This window comes from Gopherus flavomarginatus, chromosome 16, assembly GCF_025201925.1.
Source record: "Gopherus flavomarginatus isolate rGopFla2 chromosome 16, rGopFla2.mat.asm, whole genome shotgun sequence".
In the NCBI taxonomy this organism is placed as follows: domain Eukaryota; kingdom Metazoa; phylum Chordata; order Testudines; family Testudinidae; genus Gopherus; species Gopherus flavomarginatus.
Window position 1 is genome coordinate 382,140 of NC_066632.1, and position 21,412 is coordinate 403,551.

The 21,412-nt window shown below is 48.4% G+C and overlaps 1 protein-coding gene across 1 annotated transcript in view; it reads right to left on the bottom strand.

The window, feature by feature from the left end:
- The window catches only part of LOC127035212 (LIM homeobox transcription factor 1-alpha-like), a 57,626-nt gene that overhangs the window by 5,695 nt on the left and 30,519 nt on the right, over positions 1–21,412 (bottom strand). Inside the window, exons 3-5 of the mRNA XM_050924834.1 lie at positions 1,889–2,121; positions 1,139–1,296; positions 53–130 (exon numbers count right to left, since the gene is read on the bottom strand). Coding sequence (XP_050780791.1) covers positions 53–130; positions 1,139–1,296; positions 1,889–2,121 — 469 coding nt within the window. The remainder of the gene's footprint in view (positions 1–52; positions 131–1,138; positions 1,297–1,888; positions 2,122–21,412) is intronic.

Sequence of the window (21,412 nt, forward strand, 5' to 3'; positions counted from 1 at the left end):
TTGAGAATCTGGGCCACTGAGCTTCGTTTCGACGAGAGAAGCAGTCACTCACCTTGGCTCTTTGATTCTGGAACCAGACCTGCACCACCCGGACCGTCAGGCCTGTCTCAGCTGCGAGGGTCTCTCTCACCTACCCATAGAGGGGAGAGGAGTCAGAAAAGGTGAGTTAGAGCTTTGTTATATTGGAAAATGATCAACCCAGCTGATGTTTAGAACAGAGCCCCTAAGCTTGTGCACCTGACGGTCCCCTGCCCTTTCCAGATCCTTCCTAGAAACTCACGCTGGCTGCAGATCTATCCTGCTACCTGCAATGAGTCATGCTGACTTGTACATAAAGTGCCTACTCCTAACTTCTGTGTTTTTGTCTGTCCTAGGATTGTAAGTTCCTCCGAGAAGCTGTCCCTTCTCAAGAGTTTAGAAAATGACTGGCACAGAAAAGTATCTAAAAGGCGGAATCTCTCACTCCCTGCAGGAAACTGTGCCCCCAAAGGGCAGGGTCCCCTAACTCCTGTTTACCACTTCTGTCCTGTCATTACTCTGAATTTACACTGTGAACCCCCCAAGGTAGGCAACTTGTCTTTCTATTCCTCTGCACAGTACTATAAACACCTGACACTATCTAGAGGAGAAAGAACAACAGAAGCTGCTGTCTATGAAATGGCTCAGAGTGGGCCTCATTCACACCCGTGGAAAGTGGGTGTGAAATGCTCCCAGATCAGAAGGCACCTACTTCGCACTGGCATAAATGACAGCACAAGATGCAGGGCAGTGGAACATCTGGCCCAGTTTGTGCGTCTCCTCTCTAACCATCTGCACTGAAATGAAACCAAGCTGACTGCCAAGCTGTGCTGAGACTTAAAGCTGCAGTGCACAGAAAGACAGTCAGCATATAGCCACGGGATGTGCGCCACGCTGCTGCTGGGCCGGACGCACTGTCAGAAGGGAACCTGGTCGCTCCCTTCCAGAGTCAGGCTCCGCTGTGGTGTGCTCTGGAAGCACTTGCTTTGCAGCCCAGCTGGGAGCGTGGAGGCAGGACTCTGGGCTCTGAGGCCATAGGACTACTGGGGGGTTTAACGGGCATAAAAGCTGGACGGGGACTCTGGACCAGGCAGTGAGGAAGCTCCCTCCTGCATTCTACCTTTCTGCAGGGTTTGGAAGAAACCTCAAAGGAGGCCTTGAAAGCCCGTCGCTGCTGAGTGGTGAGGATGGTGCGTGGGCGCTTGGAGCGCTTGTGGTCCTTGCCTTCTTCGCTGCCTCTGCCGTGGGGGTGGCTGCCATCCTCATCCTCACTTTTCACTGGAAGGGGAACCGTTAGCTGTTACTGCCCCTGGCAGGCCTGGGCCTCTCTGGCTCAGGTGCTGTAGCAGCAAAGCCAGGAAATTTCCTCCCCTTTCAGGGCTTTGGTCCCTTACATCCTCGGCAAGGGCCAGGCCCACAAGGGCTCCTGTCCTGAGATACGGTGCCTAGGACCAGAGAGGCCCATCTAGCCCAATATTGCTCCCCACTGGCTACCCCAGATCAGACAAATGGGCCTTTCTAGCCCAGTATCCATCCACCCCGACCCTTCAGATCAGACCACTAGTGTCCCCACCATTCACTCCCTCCCTGCCGCTCTGGATCAGACCAAGGGGCCATTGGCTCAGACAGTGGTTGGGGGACAGACGTTTCAGAGGACACAGACTGGCCCCCTCCCATGGGCATCCCACACCTCCCAATCTCACAGCCCTGTCCCCTGGGGACCAGGCAGTATCCCTGCAACACTCTACGTTAACCATGCCATGAATCCCAGGGTTGAGCCCCTCATTCCCAGCCCCATGAGGGGGGTCCATGCATCCCATCTCCTCCTTCCCTGCTGGCCCCAAGGATGTAGGTCCCCTGTGGGTCTCACCAGACTCAGTGGGCGCAGGGCTGATGGCACTCAGCATCTCCTTCTCCTTCTCGTAGTCACTGCGGCACAGTAGCTGCCCCTCTTTGAGCACAAACTCATCCCCACGCTGCAGACGTCGCTCGCACTCGCAACAGAAGAAGCAGTGGACATGGTAGACGTTCTCCAGCACCCGCATGATGAATTCAGACGGGGCGATTGCCTTCAGGCAGCTGCTGCACTTGGTCTGGAAGAGCCTGTGCGGCCAGGGAGGGAACGAAGCAGTCGGACAGGGCCTAGCAGGGCTGGCGCTACCATTTAGGCAGCCTAGGCAATCGCCTAGGGTGCCAGGATTATTCAGGGTGTGGCATTTTGCCGGGGGGGTGGCAGGCAACTCTGGTGGAGCTGCCGCAGTCGTGCCTGTGGAGGGTCCGTTGGTCTGCGGCTCCGGTGGAGCTGCCACAGTCATGCCTGCGGACGGTCGGCTGCTCACGCGGCTCCGGTGGACCACCTACAGGCATCACTGCGGCAGCTCCACCGGAGCCACGGACCAACGGACCCTCCGCAGGAATGACTGCGGCAGCTCCACCAGAGCCGCGGGATCAGCGCGGGGGGCAGCGAAATGGCCGTGCGCCTAGGGCGCGAGAAACCCTAGCGCCGGTCCTGGGGCCTAGGGGTTAGGGCTAATGGGGCAGTGGGACTAGGAAGGACTCGGGGGGTACTGGAGCTATGGGAAGTATTGGGTTGATAGGCCTAACACCTAGATACTGCAGTGGTTTAAGGGGGTCCCGGTTATGATTGGGGCTTCATTAGTCAGAGCAACGTCTCAGGGTGAGGGTTGTTCTCCACTAGACAGGACAGGCGCTGCGACGCCGTGGTGTAAATGCCTGCATTGATAACTGGAGCGGGTAGAGCAGGTGTACGAGGGGTCAGGAGTCCCACCAGTCAGGGGCTTCACAGCAGCTGGGAAAGGCTCCAGTTCTCCCACACGGTGGGGAGGACAGAAAAACAGCAGCACTGGGTGCTGTGGGGGCTGACACAGGCCCAAGGCCACTGAGGCAGGCTCGGGCTGGGCCCGCCAGGCGCTCCCAAGCAAGTCCGGCTGTTCTGAACAGGATGACAGAGAGCAAGTGAGTTCGGGTCACCAGTGCAATGACCTGGTGAGGGGAGGAATGGGGTTGGGGGCGTTGGAAAGGGCCCAGGGAAGCACCACAAAGTGGAATATGGAAACCAAGAGCCAGGTCATCCGCCGGTATAATAGGCCATTGGTGGAGTCAAAGGAGCCACTGACCTTCACTAAGGATCCAGCCCTACGGGTATCATAAATAACCCCTCGACGGGTACTGGTTTCTCTGGGCTAGGTCCACTGCTCCTGGCCCATGCTGCCCCTGACTTCCCCAGCCAGCTCTGCAAGGAACACGGCCTAGTCAGCGCCCATGCTGCCCTCCTGGGCGTGGGCTGTCCCAAGTGCCTCTTCTGCTCTTGAATGAACTTTGCTGGAGGCTTAATCAGGGCTGATACATCTCACTGCATTCAGGCCAGTGGCCTGAGAAGCCCCCAGGGACCATGCTGCCCGGCTCAGTCTGTTAGTGTGGTCTCAGCAGGAAGGGCTTCCTTTGAGACCTCTAAACTCATTTTAATAACGCAGTCCTTTGGGACTGTACGGGTCCGGCACGGGGAGCCTTGGAGGAGGCTGTTTGTGCCTCTTGTGATATCCTGAGAGGGAAATAAACAATCGCTGAGTGCCCGGCATTCAGAGCAGATGGTTCTGATGAAGTAATTTGGGATCTAAACAAATGTGAGCACGGTGGCTGCCGGCTGACAGCTTCTATTTAGCCACTTGACAAGAGAAAGTAATAAAATGGGGATTAATTAGGCTGTTGTTTAAACACACAGGATCTTCCCCACCAGCAGGGAACTCATAAACTGGGATTGAGAACAAGACTGGGTTAATCCTCCTGGCAAACTCTGCGGAGCGGGATGGAGAGGATTACAGGGGAGAGCTCATCCCTTCCAAATACCACCACGGAGCTGTGCTGCGCGATGGCCTTCACCTGAAGTGGCTGGGACATTCCAACTGGAGCCACGTGGGATTTCTTGCTCTCTCCTTCTTTATCTGTCTGTCTGTCTGTTCCTCTCCATCTCTCTCTGGATTCCCCCCACCCGTCTTTTTGCGATTCATGTTTTACTTTAAAAAATTGAGTTTGAAATAGAAGTAGGGTGACCAGATATCCCGATTTTATAGGGACAGTCCTGATATTTGGGCTTTCTTTTAATATGGGTTCCTATTACCCCCCGCCTCTGTCCCAATTTTTCACACTTGCTGTCTGGTCATCCTAAATAGAAGTTCAGTATAAAGAAAAAAGCTGCCACTAAATCACGTACTAAAAACCAAACCCGCACCCACACACTGCCTCCAAGGAGCAGGTGGGATGAGTGCTCCATGCACAGTCCCAGAGGTGGCCTGCATACAAATCTGTTCCTCTCTGACACCAGCGGAGGTGAAAAGACAAAGTAAACCCTTCCGTGTTAACTGTGATCTGTGATCAGTTACAAGCATGTGACTTATTACCAAATAACAAGTTATTTATGTTCCTAGAATTTAAGCCCAGAAGGGACCTTATTGTTGATTTAGTCGGACGTCCTGCATAGCCCAGGCCAGACTATTTCACCCCAGGGCATCCTGCAATGGTCTGTGGTTAGGTTAGAGCACCTCTCGTAGAAAGACACCCAGTCTCCATTTATAAACTCCAAGTGATAGAGAATCCACCACATCCCCTTGGACACTGTTCCAATGGCTAATTACCAGCAAATTACTTATTTCCACTTTGCATTTGTCTCGTGGCAGAGCCCAGCCACTGGATCTTGTTATGCCTTTGTCTGCTGAAGAGCGCTCTAGTATTGGCTGTGGTAACTGTAAGAAGGCAGAGCATGCGTCATTGAACGTTCCCGCCCTCTCGTCTGGAATTAGATCTCAGTCCAAACTACCCTAACTATTAAATGCAAAGGCTCTCCACTGTCTCCTTGGTTTGCAGAATTTCCCTCCTGGACGTGGAAACAAATCTCTATGCCACGAAGATTCTTGGGTCTTTAGAGAGACTGGTCCCACAGATCATGTTTAGTCTCAGCTAGTTCTTCCCAGGAGCAGCAGGTCCAGTCACACTTCTGTAACATACCCCAACCCTACCATTCTTGTGCATCCAGACAGGCAGGCTTTTAGAAGGTGAGGGGATGAGTCCAGCATGTGGTTAGAGCTACAGACATAACAGTTGAAATATTAGGAATTCAGGAATTATTAGGAATACAAGCCACTCTGCAGGATAACGATCCCTCCTGACTCCTGTTAGTCCGAAGTGGGAATCCTGCCCTGAAAGAGGGTTTAGTTCTTGTACAAATCCTTAAATACTTACCATGACAGCTATGGAAATTTCCATTATCCTGAAAAATATCTAAGCTGTTTTTTAATCCTTATTCCATCCATGCCTTTGACCTCAATGATATGCCATGGCAATGAGTTCTGCAGGCTAACGGTTCAGTATTGCTTGGGAGGGGCAGGGAAAGAGAAATGTTCCGTCATAAAACTTGCTTTGGGCTTGATCCTGCACAGGACAGGGTGTGGTAGAGATACGAACAAGGTCAGGTAAATGTCCTGAGTGTGCAAATGCACGTGTTTGTGTGCATGCACTGGTTTTAAATGTGAAAGCTGTCAGAGATACTAGGTGGAGCAAAAATACCTGGAAACAGATGTCAGAGCTGGGAGAAGAGGCCTGCCCATCCCTAATTATCTCCTTTACCCTACTCCTATTAGAATGAGGCAGTTAGCGAGTCTTGTCTAAAGACCCCTTCAGGTGCTGGCCATCTCACCTGGATTGCATAGGATGGGCTTCCCAGCTGTGATCAGTTGAGGGATGCACAGCTGCTGTAACATAACTCAATCTCACATAGGCACTATGAGCCCCACACCCTCCCTCTCCTAAGCTAAGCCCTGAAAACAAATCTGCTCTGCTTTGTACTAATTGAAGAAAACATTCAGCAAGCAGCTCATAAACACGGTGTCAGCTCGCATTACACAAAATTAAAATTCTCAGCCCCTCCAACACTAGGAATTCCTAAAGAGGCCGGTTTTAATATCGCCTGAATCCATTTAAGTCAAGGTAATATTGTTTGGGTTGTCATAGGAACAGAATACATCTCCGTTGCAGCCAGTATTCTAAGAGGAGGGAAAGGCGGCTGCGATGGGAACATGGCTGCATGGTGTTTGAATGCAGCTGCCCTGGGAAGCCACATAGGGGGATGTTGCAGATACTAATTGGGCTTCCAGGTTCATTACTTGAAGTGGATTTAGCGCCAGCAAAGGTGCTGGATTGACAGCTCTGGGTGTGTCCACAGAGAGGGGACAGCCCAGGCAACTGCAGGGAGAGCTTCCCATCCACTACGAACATCTCTCCCCTCCTTTGGAAGGACGCACCCAGTGCCAGGAGTGAGTTTAGACCCCGTGGTCCAGTCAGTCCTTGGGCTCTCTGCTGAGGCAGCCAATGAGGAAGCAGTGTGATGCTAATTGTGGTAGTGCCCATTTATTCAAGAACCAAATTGTTTCACATGCCCCAGGGCACAACCCGGCATTCAGATCATAACAGCTTTCATCCACTACTGATCTGCAACCACATTTGGATTAGTCACCTACAGGCCAAAGGTTCAATGTCCCATTTCCAATCCTCTTAGCCATCCCGTCCCCCACATTTTCTGGCACTCACAAACTGCAGGGACGGGTGCATTAGCTATCAAACTCCCAGAAAGAAGGCCGATGGGTTAGCTGGGCCCTACTCTCCCTTGACAGCTACCCGAGAGGTCGGTCTTTTTCTCACACTTTGGCAATGCTCATGCAGCTAGTCATACCAGAAAGTCTCATTGAAGAAGTATAACTGTGATGCCGGGTAGGTAGCTGGTGTGCAGAGATCACTGCTCATCATACTGACCAATATTGCCTCACTGTTTCTTTGCACTCCCTGCCTGTATTCACCTGTTGTTTCTTATCTTATATTGTAAGTTCCTTGGGGCAGGAACTGTCTTTTTGTTCTATGGTTGTACAGCCCCTGGGCACAATGGGGTCCTGTTCTGTGCTACAACAATACAAATAAATAACAACAATAATTAATTGAACTGACAATTGGCATGAGGTTGTGTGTTTGTGTGAAACCCCCATGACAGGATCAAGCAGCTACATAAACCTCACGCTTAGCTGCACTTGTTGAAAACGCAGAAAGGAACTAAACGTTGGATTATGTTTGCAGGTTGCTTAGCAGACAAAAGCCTTGTTCTTGCTACATTTGGTCACTAGCAGGGAACAGAAGTTTTTCAGGTCAAACATTTCACTGCAGCTTAGGTCTCTGCTGGAATCAGAGGCCAATAGTTTGAGAAGAAAAACATGATGTCTTCAAATTTAGACCCAAACCTCAACTTTCCTCTCTAAACTGCATAATGACCCCTCTCTTTTGAGTGATGGGCCTGTGTGGGAAAGCGCGAGACAGGGACAGAGGCAGTCACTGCTAACTGATTAGGTAGTTTGAGCAGGTGTATCCATTCATCAGCTGTCACAGTTCAGAGTGAGCTGAACCTTTGATCCCTCAGTCCGAGTATGTCTACACAGCAGTTATAAGTGTGACTGCAGCATGTTTTGACATACTTACCTAGCTTTGATCTAGGTAGCCTGGGTATGTCTATACATGCTACAATCACATCTCCTGATTGCAGTGTAGACGTACCCTTCAGTCTCCTCACAGGATCCCTTTCCAGTGGCAGGCCTAGTGCCTGCATTTCTCTCAGTGATTCACTCCACTTTTAGGCTGGGTTTCCAGGGCACAACACCCTTGTTTACCAACCATGTTTCCTTGGCAGGTCCCACTGAGTTTAGCCGCTTCTATAGACTCCCCTTTGGAAGCTGTGTCCAGGAGGTAAATGCAATGACACCCACAACAAAGCATGATTTATTTTATCCATAGGAATATAGCAACCAGAGAGAAACGGATTAAAACAACAAACGCGCTACGGGCTGCGATGGGCTTGAATTAGCTCTGATACCCTAGCTCTTCTGGGGACCGGGTTACCATCAGCATCACTGCAGACCTTGCCTCTGTGCATCAGGGTTGTTGTCTTAAGAGTTCCCAAGTTCTGCATTTAAGGTTTCCTGCTTGAAGGGCCCATCCCTTTCCCACCTGGAGATGAAAGAACTTGACACCTGTCTTGTCCATTAAGCACCAGCATCTAGGCTATCTACAGTGTGCAAAAGCCACCTGGGACTGAATTACCTCTGCAGCCACGTAGCAGACAGAATGGTAGTAATCAAGTAGACAGAGGCACATAACATTTGTAAAGTTAATACAGATATCTATCACCTTTTTCACACCTGCTCAGCCTGCACCAAATTAATTCATTCTACAAATGGTGGAATTTGTGTTTCCTGCTGGAAAAGGAGCCGTGTTAAAGGGACATGGAGGAGAGACTCTCCTCTGCAGAACGAGTTTCTGCGGATGATGGGCAGGGAAGCCGGCTCACACTTTGGAAAATCTGCTCTGAAGAGCTACATGGAACAAGCATCTGAGACAGGCAGTGTCTTCTCCCAGTTTAGCAGGAAGAAAGGCAGACCTGGGATGGAAGTCCTGACCCTTCTCAGCCCTTTCTTCACACCTACGCTGCAACGCTCTCCGGGGAGCAGCAGCACAGACAGGGGCCAGTGCTGCTGACAGAACAGGAGGCTGGTAAATTGCCTCTTAGAAAGTACACCTGTACCAAGGCATTTGCTCATAGGCAGCAGCTGTACCATCCAGACAAGGACAAAGACACATCAGGCCCACACTGGAAGGCTGCTGTCCGACAGCTTGACCCTCCACTTTGCAGTCTGGGCAGACATCAGCGGCTGAGCAGGCTGTCACTGTGTAGCTGAGAGCTACCACTGAGAGAGCAGCCCCTGGGAAAGCATATGTGGCAGAGTCACCTATTAACATACTTCAATGCAGCACTGAGTCCTGCTGCAGGACCATCGGAATTGCTAGATGGGATCAGACCTATCTAGCCCAGAGGCCTGTCTCCAGTAAGGCCAGCACCAGTTGCTTCAGAGGAAGGTGCAGGAAACCCTTCAGGAACTACAGTGTGGGTAATCTGCTCCCCATTAAGGTCTCATCCTGACCACTAATCGTTAGAGATTGGCCTAAGATTTCCTGCCTGAGGTTTTGTATCCCTATGAAAATACCTGTTAGCATTAATTATTGTAAATCTTGATATTCTTGTTATCCTTAGAAATGCCTACTGCTCAGTTCTTGGCCTCAACTACATCTTGTGACAATGAGTTCCGCAGCCCAACTACCTACTGTATGACAAACAATTTCCTTTCATCAGTTGTGGATTGGCCAACCATGGCTCATGCTTCAGTTACCAAAGTGCGCAGTGTATATGATCACTGGGTGGAACTCCAAAGACCTCTTTGGAGGGGCATCATCTTCCCCACATGCAGTTATCTTTCTGCCTTTGTTCCCAAAGTAAAATCCTCCATGGAGCTATGCTGTGTGTCATTTACAAGAAATTAGAAGCCTGAGACCCAACATCCAATGCCTGCTGCTGTCACTTACCCTCACACTGGGTGCAGTACACTCCTTTACAGAGGGCCTATGCACTGGACTTAAGTGGCACTTAACTGGTGTACAGAGATGAATTTTGCTCACCATAAGCTGCAGATCTGGCTGCATTCTACATTCACATTTTCCTTCAAACAATCAACCAACCTCCTCTTCTGCAGAGCAGGGCTGCTCCTATCCCCACTCTTTACAATTTGCTTTTGAATGACAGGCAAACTGCTCAGTCACTAAAACAGCTGAGAGAGACTTCGAGTTTAACTAATTTTCCCTAAGAAATTTAGCAAAAATTTCTAACCATGCCATGGCAGGGGAGAGAGGTGACTGTTGCAAAAAAGCATGGAAGTTGGAGAGAGACATCTACCCCCCCACACCCAATGCAAAATTCAGAGCCAGATTTCACACACCCTAGAGTTCAGGGGTACTTTTGTTTGGGTCTTGGTCCGAGTTCCCTCTATTCATCTCTTTTGAACTGCATAAGTCCCAGAAAAGTCTGATATTTTGTTTCTATTTCCTTCTACAGCAGGTCATTGATAGGGTTTGCCTCTTCAACAGAATATTTGAGAAGGGTTTACAGAGACCAACTGTTTTCAGATATTTAATAGACTCCATCATCTATTGGATTCAAATGCTAGTAAAATATAGCAACTCCCTAAGCAGCCCATGAATCCCTACAGAGCCAGACCTGTCGCTCTTGGGGGTACCGTTCTTGCAGACTGCTTTGGAGAAGGAATGACAGTCTGAGCGAGGGCTCTGCCCCTCAGAGCGACTCCAGATGGGGCTGAGCTGAGCAGCAAGTTATTGAGCAGTTCTCTGACCTCTTGTGTGGCAGCACGGAGGGCCCTGACCCAGGCCTGGGAAGGGTAATTTGGAGCGTATAAGATTGTACCAGTGGGATTAAAAGGTGTTAATGAAGCAAGGGCTAAGGCGGCCTTGAAAGCCACAAGGCCTGTGCTTCATGAAGCCGGCTTATTTAGTTAGGGTTTAGTCAAAATGAAGCAGTCCTGGCTTAAGCAAGGTCTGTTTACTTAACGCTGAGCTGCAAAATCCATCGTAGCCGTCTGAAATATTGAAGTGGAACTTGTAAAGCCCCTTTCCAGATTTCACGCTGGGCTAGGAGCAGGGGGGTGGGACACATGAGGTGGAATAAGGCGGCGCTGGAAATACAATACGCTCTTTCATTCTAAGGAGTTTATTTCACTCACACTACAATAGCAGGGTCTTCCCTCAATGATATGGGGTGGTGGGGAGGAGATAAGGGGAAAAATTCCCCTCTGTTTCATTTCCATGACATGTTAGCAACACCTAGGCCAGAGTGAAGGAGCAGTTTGGGGGAGACTCTCTCTTCCTCGCAGATCTTTACCCCCAAGGCATTTGTCAGCCTCTCTGGAAGGGACACGCAGGGGTTCTCCTCTAGAAAAGGGCCCTCGGGTCCTGTTCACACCCAAGCCACAGTTAATTAAGCCAATTCTCTCACTGGTGAGAATTTCAGCATAGCAGGCCCCATACAGCCCTTCCTCCTGCCAGGATCTGTGCAGCAAACACTCCCTGTTTCAGGGGAAACCCCTGGTAGCACAATCTCAGGAGCATAGCATGCTCCACCGTTCTTCATGCACAGTCACCAGCAGGATGGGAGATCTCTACTCTCTGGTGACGGGAAACTTTCTGTTTAAACAGCCAGTTCCTGGAGGCCCAAACCATCTGTCCTTCTCTCTGAAATGGATCGTTCCTCGGGGGGCAACTGAAGCCCAAAGCAGTGGACATCAGTGAGCTCCCAGGACTGAGTTTGGCATACTTCAAGGAGCAGCTTGTGGGGAAACCATATGGGCTGCATGGGGAGGGAATGGGCTTTCCTGAAGGAGCTGCTCAGGGGCTAGATTGCAACAATGGCTGGACATGCTGAAGACTCTGCACAGGGGCTGTGGCAAGGGTGGATAAGTGTGATAGGCAGGATGGGGAAGTGCAGGGGACCCTGAGGCTGCTGAACGCCTGCCAGGTTAACCCTATCCTTGAGCATCATGAGGGTGCAAGGACTGGTGGGACTGAGGCCTGTGTGAGTGAGAGAATGCAGAGTTATCATTCTGCCTACTAAGTGTTGCTAGTTAAGCACTGACTCTGTGACACGAATCACATACTGGATTGATATAGCACCATAAACCCACACAGCACTCAGTGACCATCGCCCTGTGCCCCATCTTGAGCACCCTCCATCCAGGGCTCTCCAAGCACTTAGCAAGCAGCTGTGTTATGACAGAGAATCCTTTACAGCTTTGCTCAGAAAAGAACATCACGCAATATGCTTCCTGGACAGGTGCCCCCACTGGGCTCCTGCCATCACGTCGTGCTTGTCCTCTGCTCTCTGCATTGGCTTCCCATAGAAAATCAAGTCAAGTTCAAAGGCGTTGGCACTTATCTTCATGGTACCCAATGGCTGGGCCCAGGACTAAAAGGCCCTAAAGCTCTGGGATGAAGACTGTGGCTACAACTCTTCTCCTCAGGAGCCATGGAACTTTCTACCAAAGCTAGTTTATGCAGGAGACAGATCCTTGGTCAGAGAACAAACTAACCCAGGGACTAAGGACTGTCACAAACCTTCCCACCTTCTGCTCTCAGGGCCAGACACACTTCTTCAGTCTCGCTTTCTCTAACATAAACACAAAGCACAATGTACACTAAAAAACAAACAATAAAATCCTCAGAAACAAAACCCTACCAGAACAACACAGACAATTCTCTCCTTGGGGAAGGATGACAGAAGGACTCTCATGTGACAGGTGTTAGTTATATGGCTTAAGGAAAAGGTTAAAAGGTGCCCAAGTTATTAAGATGATGATGGTGGTAAAAGAACCTGTATAGACTACAATAGAGTAGGACTCACCTTAAAATTATTCCAGCAGGGAACTTATAGTGACACAGAACTCATTTCGTTAATGGAAAAAAATAACTGCAGGTTGATGATTCTTTTTACGCAATGTAAAAATTTGCATTATTAAAATGAAGGAGACTCCAAATTTGCGTTGAACAGAGGGAACTTTGGGCCTGGAATGGGGGATACTGGAGAGGTTTGAGAAGACCCCTAAATCGATCGCTAGCAACATTTACTATGATTGCCACTTGGTTATTAAAGCACCAAATTCTGAACCTCGCAAGAGCAGGTCTGACTGGCTGGGCCCTGCACTACCCTTGATATCAGTTCTGAAGAGAATAGTTGTTATAACCCTTATAGTTAGTGTCTGGGCTTGAGTCTGTTAATGCCGGGGATGAAAATTGGTCCTTAAATAAAAAAACGAACAACAAACAAAACACCCGACTAGTTCCCAAAGCCGCGGAGATTCATAAATATTAAAGTGACACGAGTGAAGCGCTACTGAAAGATTTAATACACTGCTTCTGCTCCGTGCCTCAAGGGGTTAAGCCCCCTACTGTGAGGATATTACTGCCAGTTCTGTGGCACTGAGCCATCACCATATAATCTGATGAACTCTTTTATTAAATTTCACAGTCCTGTCTTCTTTATTAAAATCTCCCAGAATTCATAGGGTGCCTGTCATATCGCTGTAGAATGCTAACAAAAAATTTTGTTTTTCTCTAGGTACTGCCAGTGAGAGGCTGCATTTCAGTGAGTGTCTCTGTCAGGTGCAGGGGAGGGAGGGATGCTGCCAGAAAAGGTGCAGTGGGCAAAATGGGAAAGATGCCTTTCCCTGTGGATAAGCATCAACACCTCCTCTTCTCTCCCCATCCCAGAGGCAGGCATTCTGGACACAGACCAGGGATGGAGAAAAGAGGCTCAGGGGGATGAATCTTTCCAATCCCACTGGTGGCCCTGAGAGGTTTCACTGGAATTGTATGGGCAGAAAGAGGCCCAGAATGGTAACATGATGGCTGAAGGATGCTAGTGCATGGGATGTCAGATATCATTGTGATGCAGATGGTAACAATGCCCTCACAGCATGCTCACGGCATCTTGTCTTCACTGTCACTTGTCTTCACTTGGATCTCCAGCCATAGGCACAGAGGCATTGCCAGGCAGGATCACACAAGGGTCCCGTCTAGCTCAGTCTCCCATCTCCAAGAGTGGCCAGCACCTGTTGCTCCAAAGAAAACCCTACAGAAGGCAGAAATGGGATAACCAGGTCCCAGGGGAAGTTCCCTCCTGATCCTCATTAATTAGGGCTTAGGGTTCTTGCCCTGAAGCAGGTGGATTTATAGCCCTTCCCAAACTTTCATCTTGGTTGGAGATGAGCAGTCCACTGCTTCTTTCAAACCAGCATCTCAGACAGCAAGGGGTGCTGGGCTCTACCAAAGGGAACTACTAGAATTTCTTACATATTTATTTTTAACTAGTACGAATGACTAGTGGCTGCAATACAGCCCCTTTCATACAAACTCTCCACTCAGGCAGGACAGAGCCCTTCTGCCTGTCTGCTCCTGCCAGTCTTCCTGGTCTCCCCTGTGCTGCTGAATGCAACACCCCCTGATACAAGGAGACATATTTGTGGGTGCAGAGTTTAAACCATCAATATATTGTAGGAAAAGCTATACAGGAGATAGTGTTCTTGCTGCAGCTGAGTGGGTTCCATTCCCAGTCAGGGAGAAATCGTTCTGATCTACACCGCAAGCTCTTCAGGGCAGGGACTCTCGCCCCGTGCAACACGGAGCTAACCTCACTGTTGGTGCAGGAGAAAGAGAGAGGCCAGGGACCCTGCCTCGTGTGCACTTATCTGATACCCACTTGGCATGACTGCATGGCAACAGAACTTCAGGTCCCCATCGAGTGCTCTGAGCAAAGATGTAGGAACAAAGCAGGAACTGTTATGTTCTGATACCGAGCACCCTAGGGCTCTGGGCAAGTCATGGTCCCTCCCTTTGCCTCAATCTCCCCCTCAGTGAATGGGGGATGCTGATAATAACCATTTGCCTCTTTCACATGGAGGTGACGAGACGATTCAATTAAAACTGCTCTGCGATGCTACAGCCGCAGTGCCGCAGAAATACCGAACATCAGCAGAATGGACAGTTTATGTTCCAAGACGGTAAGCGCTCAGTAGGATTATCATATTCGCCAAAATCAATGTTTTTGATGGAGAAGTGAAACTTACCCAGGAATCTCCCACGGACGTGTTTTCTTCCACACTTGAGCTATGACTTTTGCCAAGGCAGAAAATGGAGTTATCACACATGCTGTTTACAGAGGACCCAGTGTAAAGACACAAGGGGGGTTTCGTTCCATGCTCTGGAGGAGAACGGTCAAGGCAAGTGCTTGGGCTACAAGGCCCTCACGGGTCAGAGCAAACGGGCATATTTAATTCTTAGTCACTAAGCGAGTCTAGGGCTGGTGAAATGCGCTGCCCTCCCTTCAGAGCAGTGCAGCATGGGCAGGTGTCCCATACATCCCCCCCTGCACCACCTAAGAGAGACCCTCTCTGAGGCACAGAGAGGAAGTGAGTCTCCAAAGCTCATTCATCTCTTGGCCTCTTTGCTGAGGCTGCCAATAAGGAGGCCAGATTTTCAAACACGCTCAGCACTGAGAATCCAGTCAATGGAACCGGTGGTTTCATCTGTCCACTGAGACTGACCATCATTCATGCCAGTGTACACAGGGTGCAAAAATGCTGCAGCTCTGATTCAATACCACTTCATGTTCGCTTTACATTAGGGCACATGATTGCCCAGGGAGCATGGCGATGGGAGATTCAGGTCCTGCATCTCTGCTGGCCTGGCATGGATTCCCACCAGCATGCAGCTCAGTATAAGTTCTTCGAAGTTTTTTAAAAAACTACTTTCCAGCAGGGGAAATTGTGAGAGGAGCGGAGCTCTGACGTGCCCTAGGACAGGGCAGTTGGGGCCGTGGCAGCAGCGTCACAGTTTGGACGCATTGTTCTCTCCACTTACAGTTGTTGGCCCTGCATTTGGTTCTCAAACAGGCCACTGATGAGTGAGGCCAGCCAATAGAGCTGTAGGATTGAGGTGCAAGAAAGAGCAGAGCTCGCATCGATCACCAGAGAATTGTGGAGGAGCAGAGATGAGACCTGTCTATCCACACTAATCTTAGAAGAGCTCTTTGAAAAATGGATTTGTCTTTTTACAGGAAATCTCACCCACTTTGAAGTTACTTTACATTCTCAATCAGAACAAAAAGTTGAAATACTGGAAATTTTCAGGAAGCAAAGAAATCCCAAAAAGTTTCTTATTGTAAATGTCAAAATGGAAAATTTCAGTATGTTCAATCTAAACAAAACAGTTTAACATGTCAAAATGATATGATTTATAAAGGAAATAAATGTGGTTTCATTTCAAAATTTGGATTTGACATTATATTTCCCTGATTGGAAAATGTAAACTGTTGTCAAAATAGACATTTTCAACCATAGGAAATGTCTATTTTGAAGAAACCACAATTTCTGTCAGGACATTTTTGCGAACATCTCTAGATCTCAGTTTGTGGGGAAGTTCCCAGGGAGAAGGCATTGTCTGCAGAAACAACAGATTTATGCACCCTGTCACCGCGAGTAGAGATCTGGGCACCTTAGCTAGCAATTTTCAGTGACTAGTGATTTAGGGCGCTCAATGGGAGGCACGTTAAAGGATGGCAGCTCAGCACTCTCTGAAAATCAAGCCACTTTATGGTGTCAAGTTGGGCACCCAAAATCCCCACCTACTTTTGAGAATCTTGACGTTTGGGCTTTTACTTGTTATGGCTCCTATTTACCTCATCCCAGTTCACCTAGAAAACTCCAGATTCTGATTAAAAACTGAGACGAGCACTTCTGATACAAAGAAGCCAATTCTCTCTGGAAAGGGCCTTGGGAGACTTGGTCTCAATCTTATATCCAGACCCTCTCTCATCCCTTGAGACGTATTCCCTGCCAGCATTCTGCTCTCCCTCCGCCCGCCTGCTCACTTTCCAGTCCGCAAAGCACAAGCCAGCCAAGCTGCTTGCTCCAGGTATTTGAATTTCGAGCTGGAGTTATCAATTCATATTGATTTTGTGGTGCCTCGTTGGCCGCCTCTGTAAAGCCTTGGTGGGTTAGATTAGTATTCTCAGTGTGGGGAAGCGTTCCTCCCCTCCCACAGTAGCTAGGGGTGATATTACTGATCCAGATAGTATCCAAACTCAATATCCTGTTTCTCCCTTTCTCATTTCCTGTTTGCAGGTCTGAATGCCAGCCCTGTCAGAGTGTGGGGGTAGCGCGAGCGCGTGAGCAGGACGGCGTATGTCAGAGTGGAGGGGAGACAGAAAGGGGGGACGCGAAGGGGGATGGATACAAGGGGGAGAAAGGCAGAGGGGCTGCAGACTCTTTTTTATTACAGATTTAATAATGACAAAAGAACATCATTAAACATTCATTAGAATTATTTAATTAAATTTTACTTTGGAGAAAAAAGAGATTAGATATGATGCAAAAAGCAATATTGATTGAGAAAAGAACAAGCTTGGGAGATGTGATTTAAATTAAACTCTGGGCTCTCTCTCTCTCTTTCTCTTAAAGCAGTGAGGCGCTGGGAAGCGGGTAGAGCAGCCGCAAAGGAAGAGTCAGTACTGACCAATGATAACAGTCACCGTTCCTCCCCACATCTGACCAGCAGCTTCCCGGAGCTGGAGCCTTTTCCAGTCACCTGTGAAACCATTTGGCTACATTTCAGCCTAACATGATGACTGTAACTAGGGTGACCAGACAGCAAGTGTGAAAAATCAGGATGGAGGTGGAGGGTAATAGGAGCCTAGATAAAAAAAGACTGAAAAATTGGACTGTCCCTATAAAATCGGGACCTCTGGTCACCCTAACTCTAACCAATGAACCATCTTTCCTGGGGAAATGCCACAACCAGTTCTTGATGGTTTAAGGGCCTATACCTGGTGCCCAGGATAAGCTAAGGGGATAAGCTAGAGAGGAAGGAAGGTGCAGTGGTTAGGGCTCCTAGCCTGGGACTTGGGAGACCTGATTCAATTCCCAGGTCTACCACAGACTCTTTGTGTGGCCTCAGCTTACCTCAATGGGGTATCTAGACTCCTAACTCCCAGTGATTTCAGCCTAAATACCTTTGAGGGTCTGGTCTTAGCCTCTCTGTGTCTCAGTTGCCATCAGCACAAGAGGAGTCATCGCACTGCCCTACCTCACAGGCAGGCTGCCATCTGTCCAATTTTCCCAGGATTGTCTCGTTTTTGAGGTAGTTGCCCCAGGAAATCAGTAATGGCACTTGGTACACACTGCCACCTGTCCCGTTCTGTGGGCCCAGGGCCACCCTTGATGAATCCCCATTTTTTGTTTTTACCTCAGAGGTGGTGATCCTACTTATGGGTGCGTGCGAGGCTGAATACATTGCAGCTTGTGAGGTGCACAGACAGTGTGGTAACTAGAGATGGCCATATTAGCTAGATGAGGTTTTTAACTTAAAGCTGCTGTAAGGATGGGTCTAGGCCAGAACTCATCTTGATTTAAACTCAAACAGTTTCTAAATCCCGGGTCTAAACTGTATTAAGAGCATCCACACAGGAGTTTTCACTGGTCACATTAAATTAATTTTAAATCACACTAAATGGATGCAGCTTTGTGTGTGTATCAGGCCCCTGTTTATTTGCACCTCTCTTCTCATGAGGCCAAAAGAGACCATTAGCATGACATAGTCTGACCTCCTGTATAACGCAGACCACAAAATTCCAGAGCAGACCTTTGAGTAAAACACCCCCTCTTGATTTACACATTTCCAGTGACGAAGAATCTATCACAACCCTTAGTCAATTGTTCCCATGGTTAAATGGCCTCACTGCTCAAAATTTGTGCCTTATTTCCAGGCCGAATTTCTCTGACTTCAACTTTTCTCAATTATCAAATTCACTCTATTATCAAAATTCTGTTCCCTGTGTAGGTACTTTTACAATGTGACCAAGTCACCCCTTAACCTTCTCTTTGATAAGCTAAACAGATCGAGCTCCTTGAGTCTTTCACTATAAGGCATGTTTTCCAATCCTTTAATCATTCCTGCGGCTCTTCTCTGAACCTTCTCCAAATATCAACATCCTTCTTGAATTGTGGACAACAGAACTGCACACAGTATTCCAGTAGTGGTTACGCCAGTGCCAAATACAGAGGTAATACAACCTCTCACTCCTACTTGATATTCCCCCGTTTGTACACCCAAGGATCACATTAGCCCTTAGGCCACAGTGTTGCAGTGGGAGCTCATTTAACCAATTTTTAATCTATTTCATGTGTGTCGTGTTGATTCTGTATCGTTCTACTCTATTAACCAAGTTTCCATGCAATACCAAATAAAATGCCTTACAGAAGTTTAAGTGTATCAACACTGTTTCCTTTATCAACCAAACTTGTAACTGCGTCAAAAGTGATATCAAGTTAGTTTGACAAGACCCTATTTTCCATAAACCCATGTTGATTGTCATTATGTTACTCTCCTTTATTAAACGTGTCCTGTATCAGCTGTTCCATTGTTTTACCCACACATGATCCTTACATTTTGTAAAGGTCCCAATGAAAACACCTGCCTGAAGTGACTTTCCAGACATTAACTCTATTCATTACGCATAGGCATGGGTGGAAATTCACAGTATAGCCAGAAGGGACCGTTATGCTCATCTAGTCTGATCTCCTGCATCACACAGGCTGAAGAACATCACCCAGTATTTCTGCATCAAGCCCATCACTCCTCAATGAGCTTGAGCAGTGGCTCTCCACCTTTCCAGACTACTGTGCCCCCAAGTTTCACCTCACTTAAAAACTACTTGCTTACAAAATCAGACATAAAAATCCAAAAGTGTCACAGCCCACTATTACTGAAAAATTGCCCCCTTCTTATTTTTACCATATAATTATAAAATAAATCAACTGGAATATAAATATTGTACTTACATTTCAGTGTATAGTACACAGAGCAGTATAAACGAGTTATTGTCTGTATGAAATTCTAGTTTGTTAGTGCTTTTATGTAGCCTGTTGTAAAACTAGCCAAATATCTAGATGAGCTGATGTATCCCCTGGAAGACCTCTGCATACCCCAAGGGGTATGTGTACCCCTTGTTGAGAACCACTGAGCTAGAGCATCTCTTTTAAAAAGATAGTCCCGTCTTGAATTAACGACTGCACATGAGGGAGAATTCACCCTCTCCCTAGGTGAGTGGTTCCTTGCTCTGGCTAGGGATTCGATGTGACCTAATGAAACTTTTATTTAAATTTTAGGATTTTTTAAAGCAGGTTTTACTGGCAAGGAAACAATTCCCAGACATAGAACCTGGATTTATTGATGGGTTTATGAGATAAGGGGATGCTTTATGGCATGAAGTTTAAGTCTCCTTCTAGCACAGAAATAATGGGAGATGAAGAACTGTGTGCTTTGGAGCAACAAAATACTGAGTATGTACATCCTGGAGTGTGATACGGGATTCTGGAGAAAGGGAGACACTCCCCAGAAGCAACAGGCTGGTGCACACAGAAGCAGGAGTGAGTTCTGTGCAGGCTAGGGAAGAAAGTGGTCATGCTAAAAGGGCGGAGGGAGGGGACATTATGGAGGAAATTGAGGAAAGAATTTTAGATGGAGCCATCGGGAGTGGCCCTAGGTGACTGGGATGTTCTTCCAGCTGTATCCGAAACACCCTGATAAAGGGAAAGCTGTATAATAGCCAAAGACACATGCCGCTGCCTGCCACCTAGCTAGGTAGGGGAAACTTTCATTAACCACACTTAGGGTTAATTACATTACAAGGGGGGAGTGAAAGCTGGAAGCGCTTTATGGATCTGGTTTATAATTCAATTTGTGCATCAGCTAGAAGGAAAGGCCCCTGTTCTGCCACCACCAAAGCATGTTAACAACCCAATCGTTGTGGATGCCCAAACGTTCGGGGAGCCCAGCAAAGAGAGAGACTGGGATACAAGCCAGAGAGGAGAGGAGAAAGAAATGCACAGGAGAACGGCCATCAGGTGGATGCCATTTGGAGCCAGCAGATTTGAGTATAACCCCCAATGAGTGGGTGCTACAGGTCCCCCCCCCTGTGCACCATTTACATAGGACAAGAGTCTGTTACAGCCCTAGCTAGGGAGCTTTGGCTGAAGCTGTCACCACTGGTGCTTTGAGCTCTGGAGGTGCCCGGTTCAGTCTCTGGTGCAGTGGCACAGTTGAGGAGCTGGACAGCGAGGAGAAAGATGGCTGTGAACCTTGAGGAGAAGAGATTGGGGGTCTGATTTCCCAAGATGCTTCGCATCCAGTGGGAGCTACTGCCGTGCTCAGCTAATCAGCAGCCACCCAGGAAAGTGGGTGGTGGTTTGCTCCTGGTGAGTAACAGGAAAACTTGTTCAGTGCTGCCAACTCTCACCATTTTATCATGAGTCTCACAATAGTTTTCTTAAAGTCCCAGCTCCTGGACTCAGGTGATTACGTGACAATCTCAGCTTCCATTTTTTTAAAAAGCCATCAGTTTCTGGCCCCCTCCATTATGGAGAAAAGCTGGAGAATGAGCCACCTAATGGCTGAGAAACCACACAGCAAATCCAAAGAACCCCGAACTTACTGTTTTTTAAAATCATAACGGGGGGCTGACTCATCATTTTCAAATGGCTAGGGTTGGCAATAGCGCCTCCTCCAGACTGATGCTTCGCTGTGCGGGACTTGGATCCAACAAGTTGTGGGGGAGAGGCCAGGATGAGAGGGGAGGAGCCTCAACGACCAGCAGAAACAGGCATGTTGAGGCTGGATGTCTGCAACTAGGAATCTGTGCTTGAGAGAAAACTCCCTGAGACTCTGGGCAGAGACCACTCAGGCAGGAGGGATGCAGCCTCTTGCTTCCGCCTCAGCCAAACCTGAACTGGCTGTTCTCAAAACATGTGTGAGAGGAGAGAGTCCAGGAGGCCACAGAAAGGCAGGCTGAAGGGTTGAGGAATGGGGCCGTGACTCAGGAGACCTGCTTTCAGTT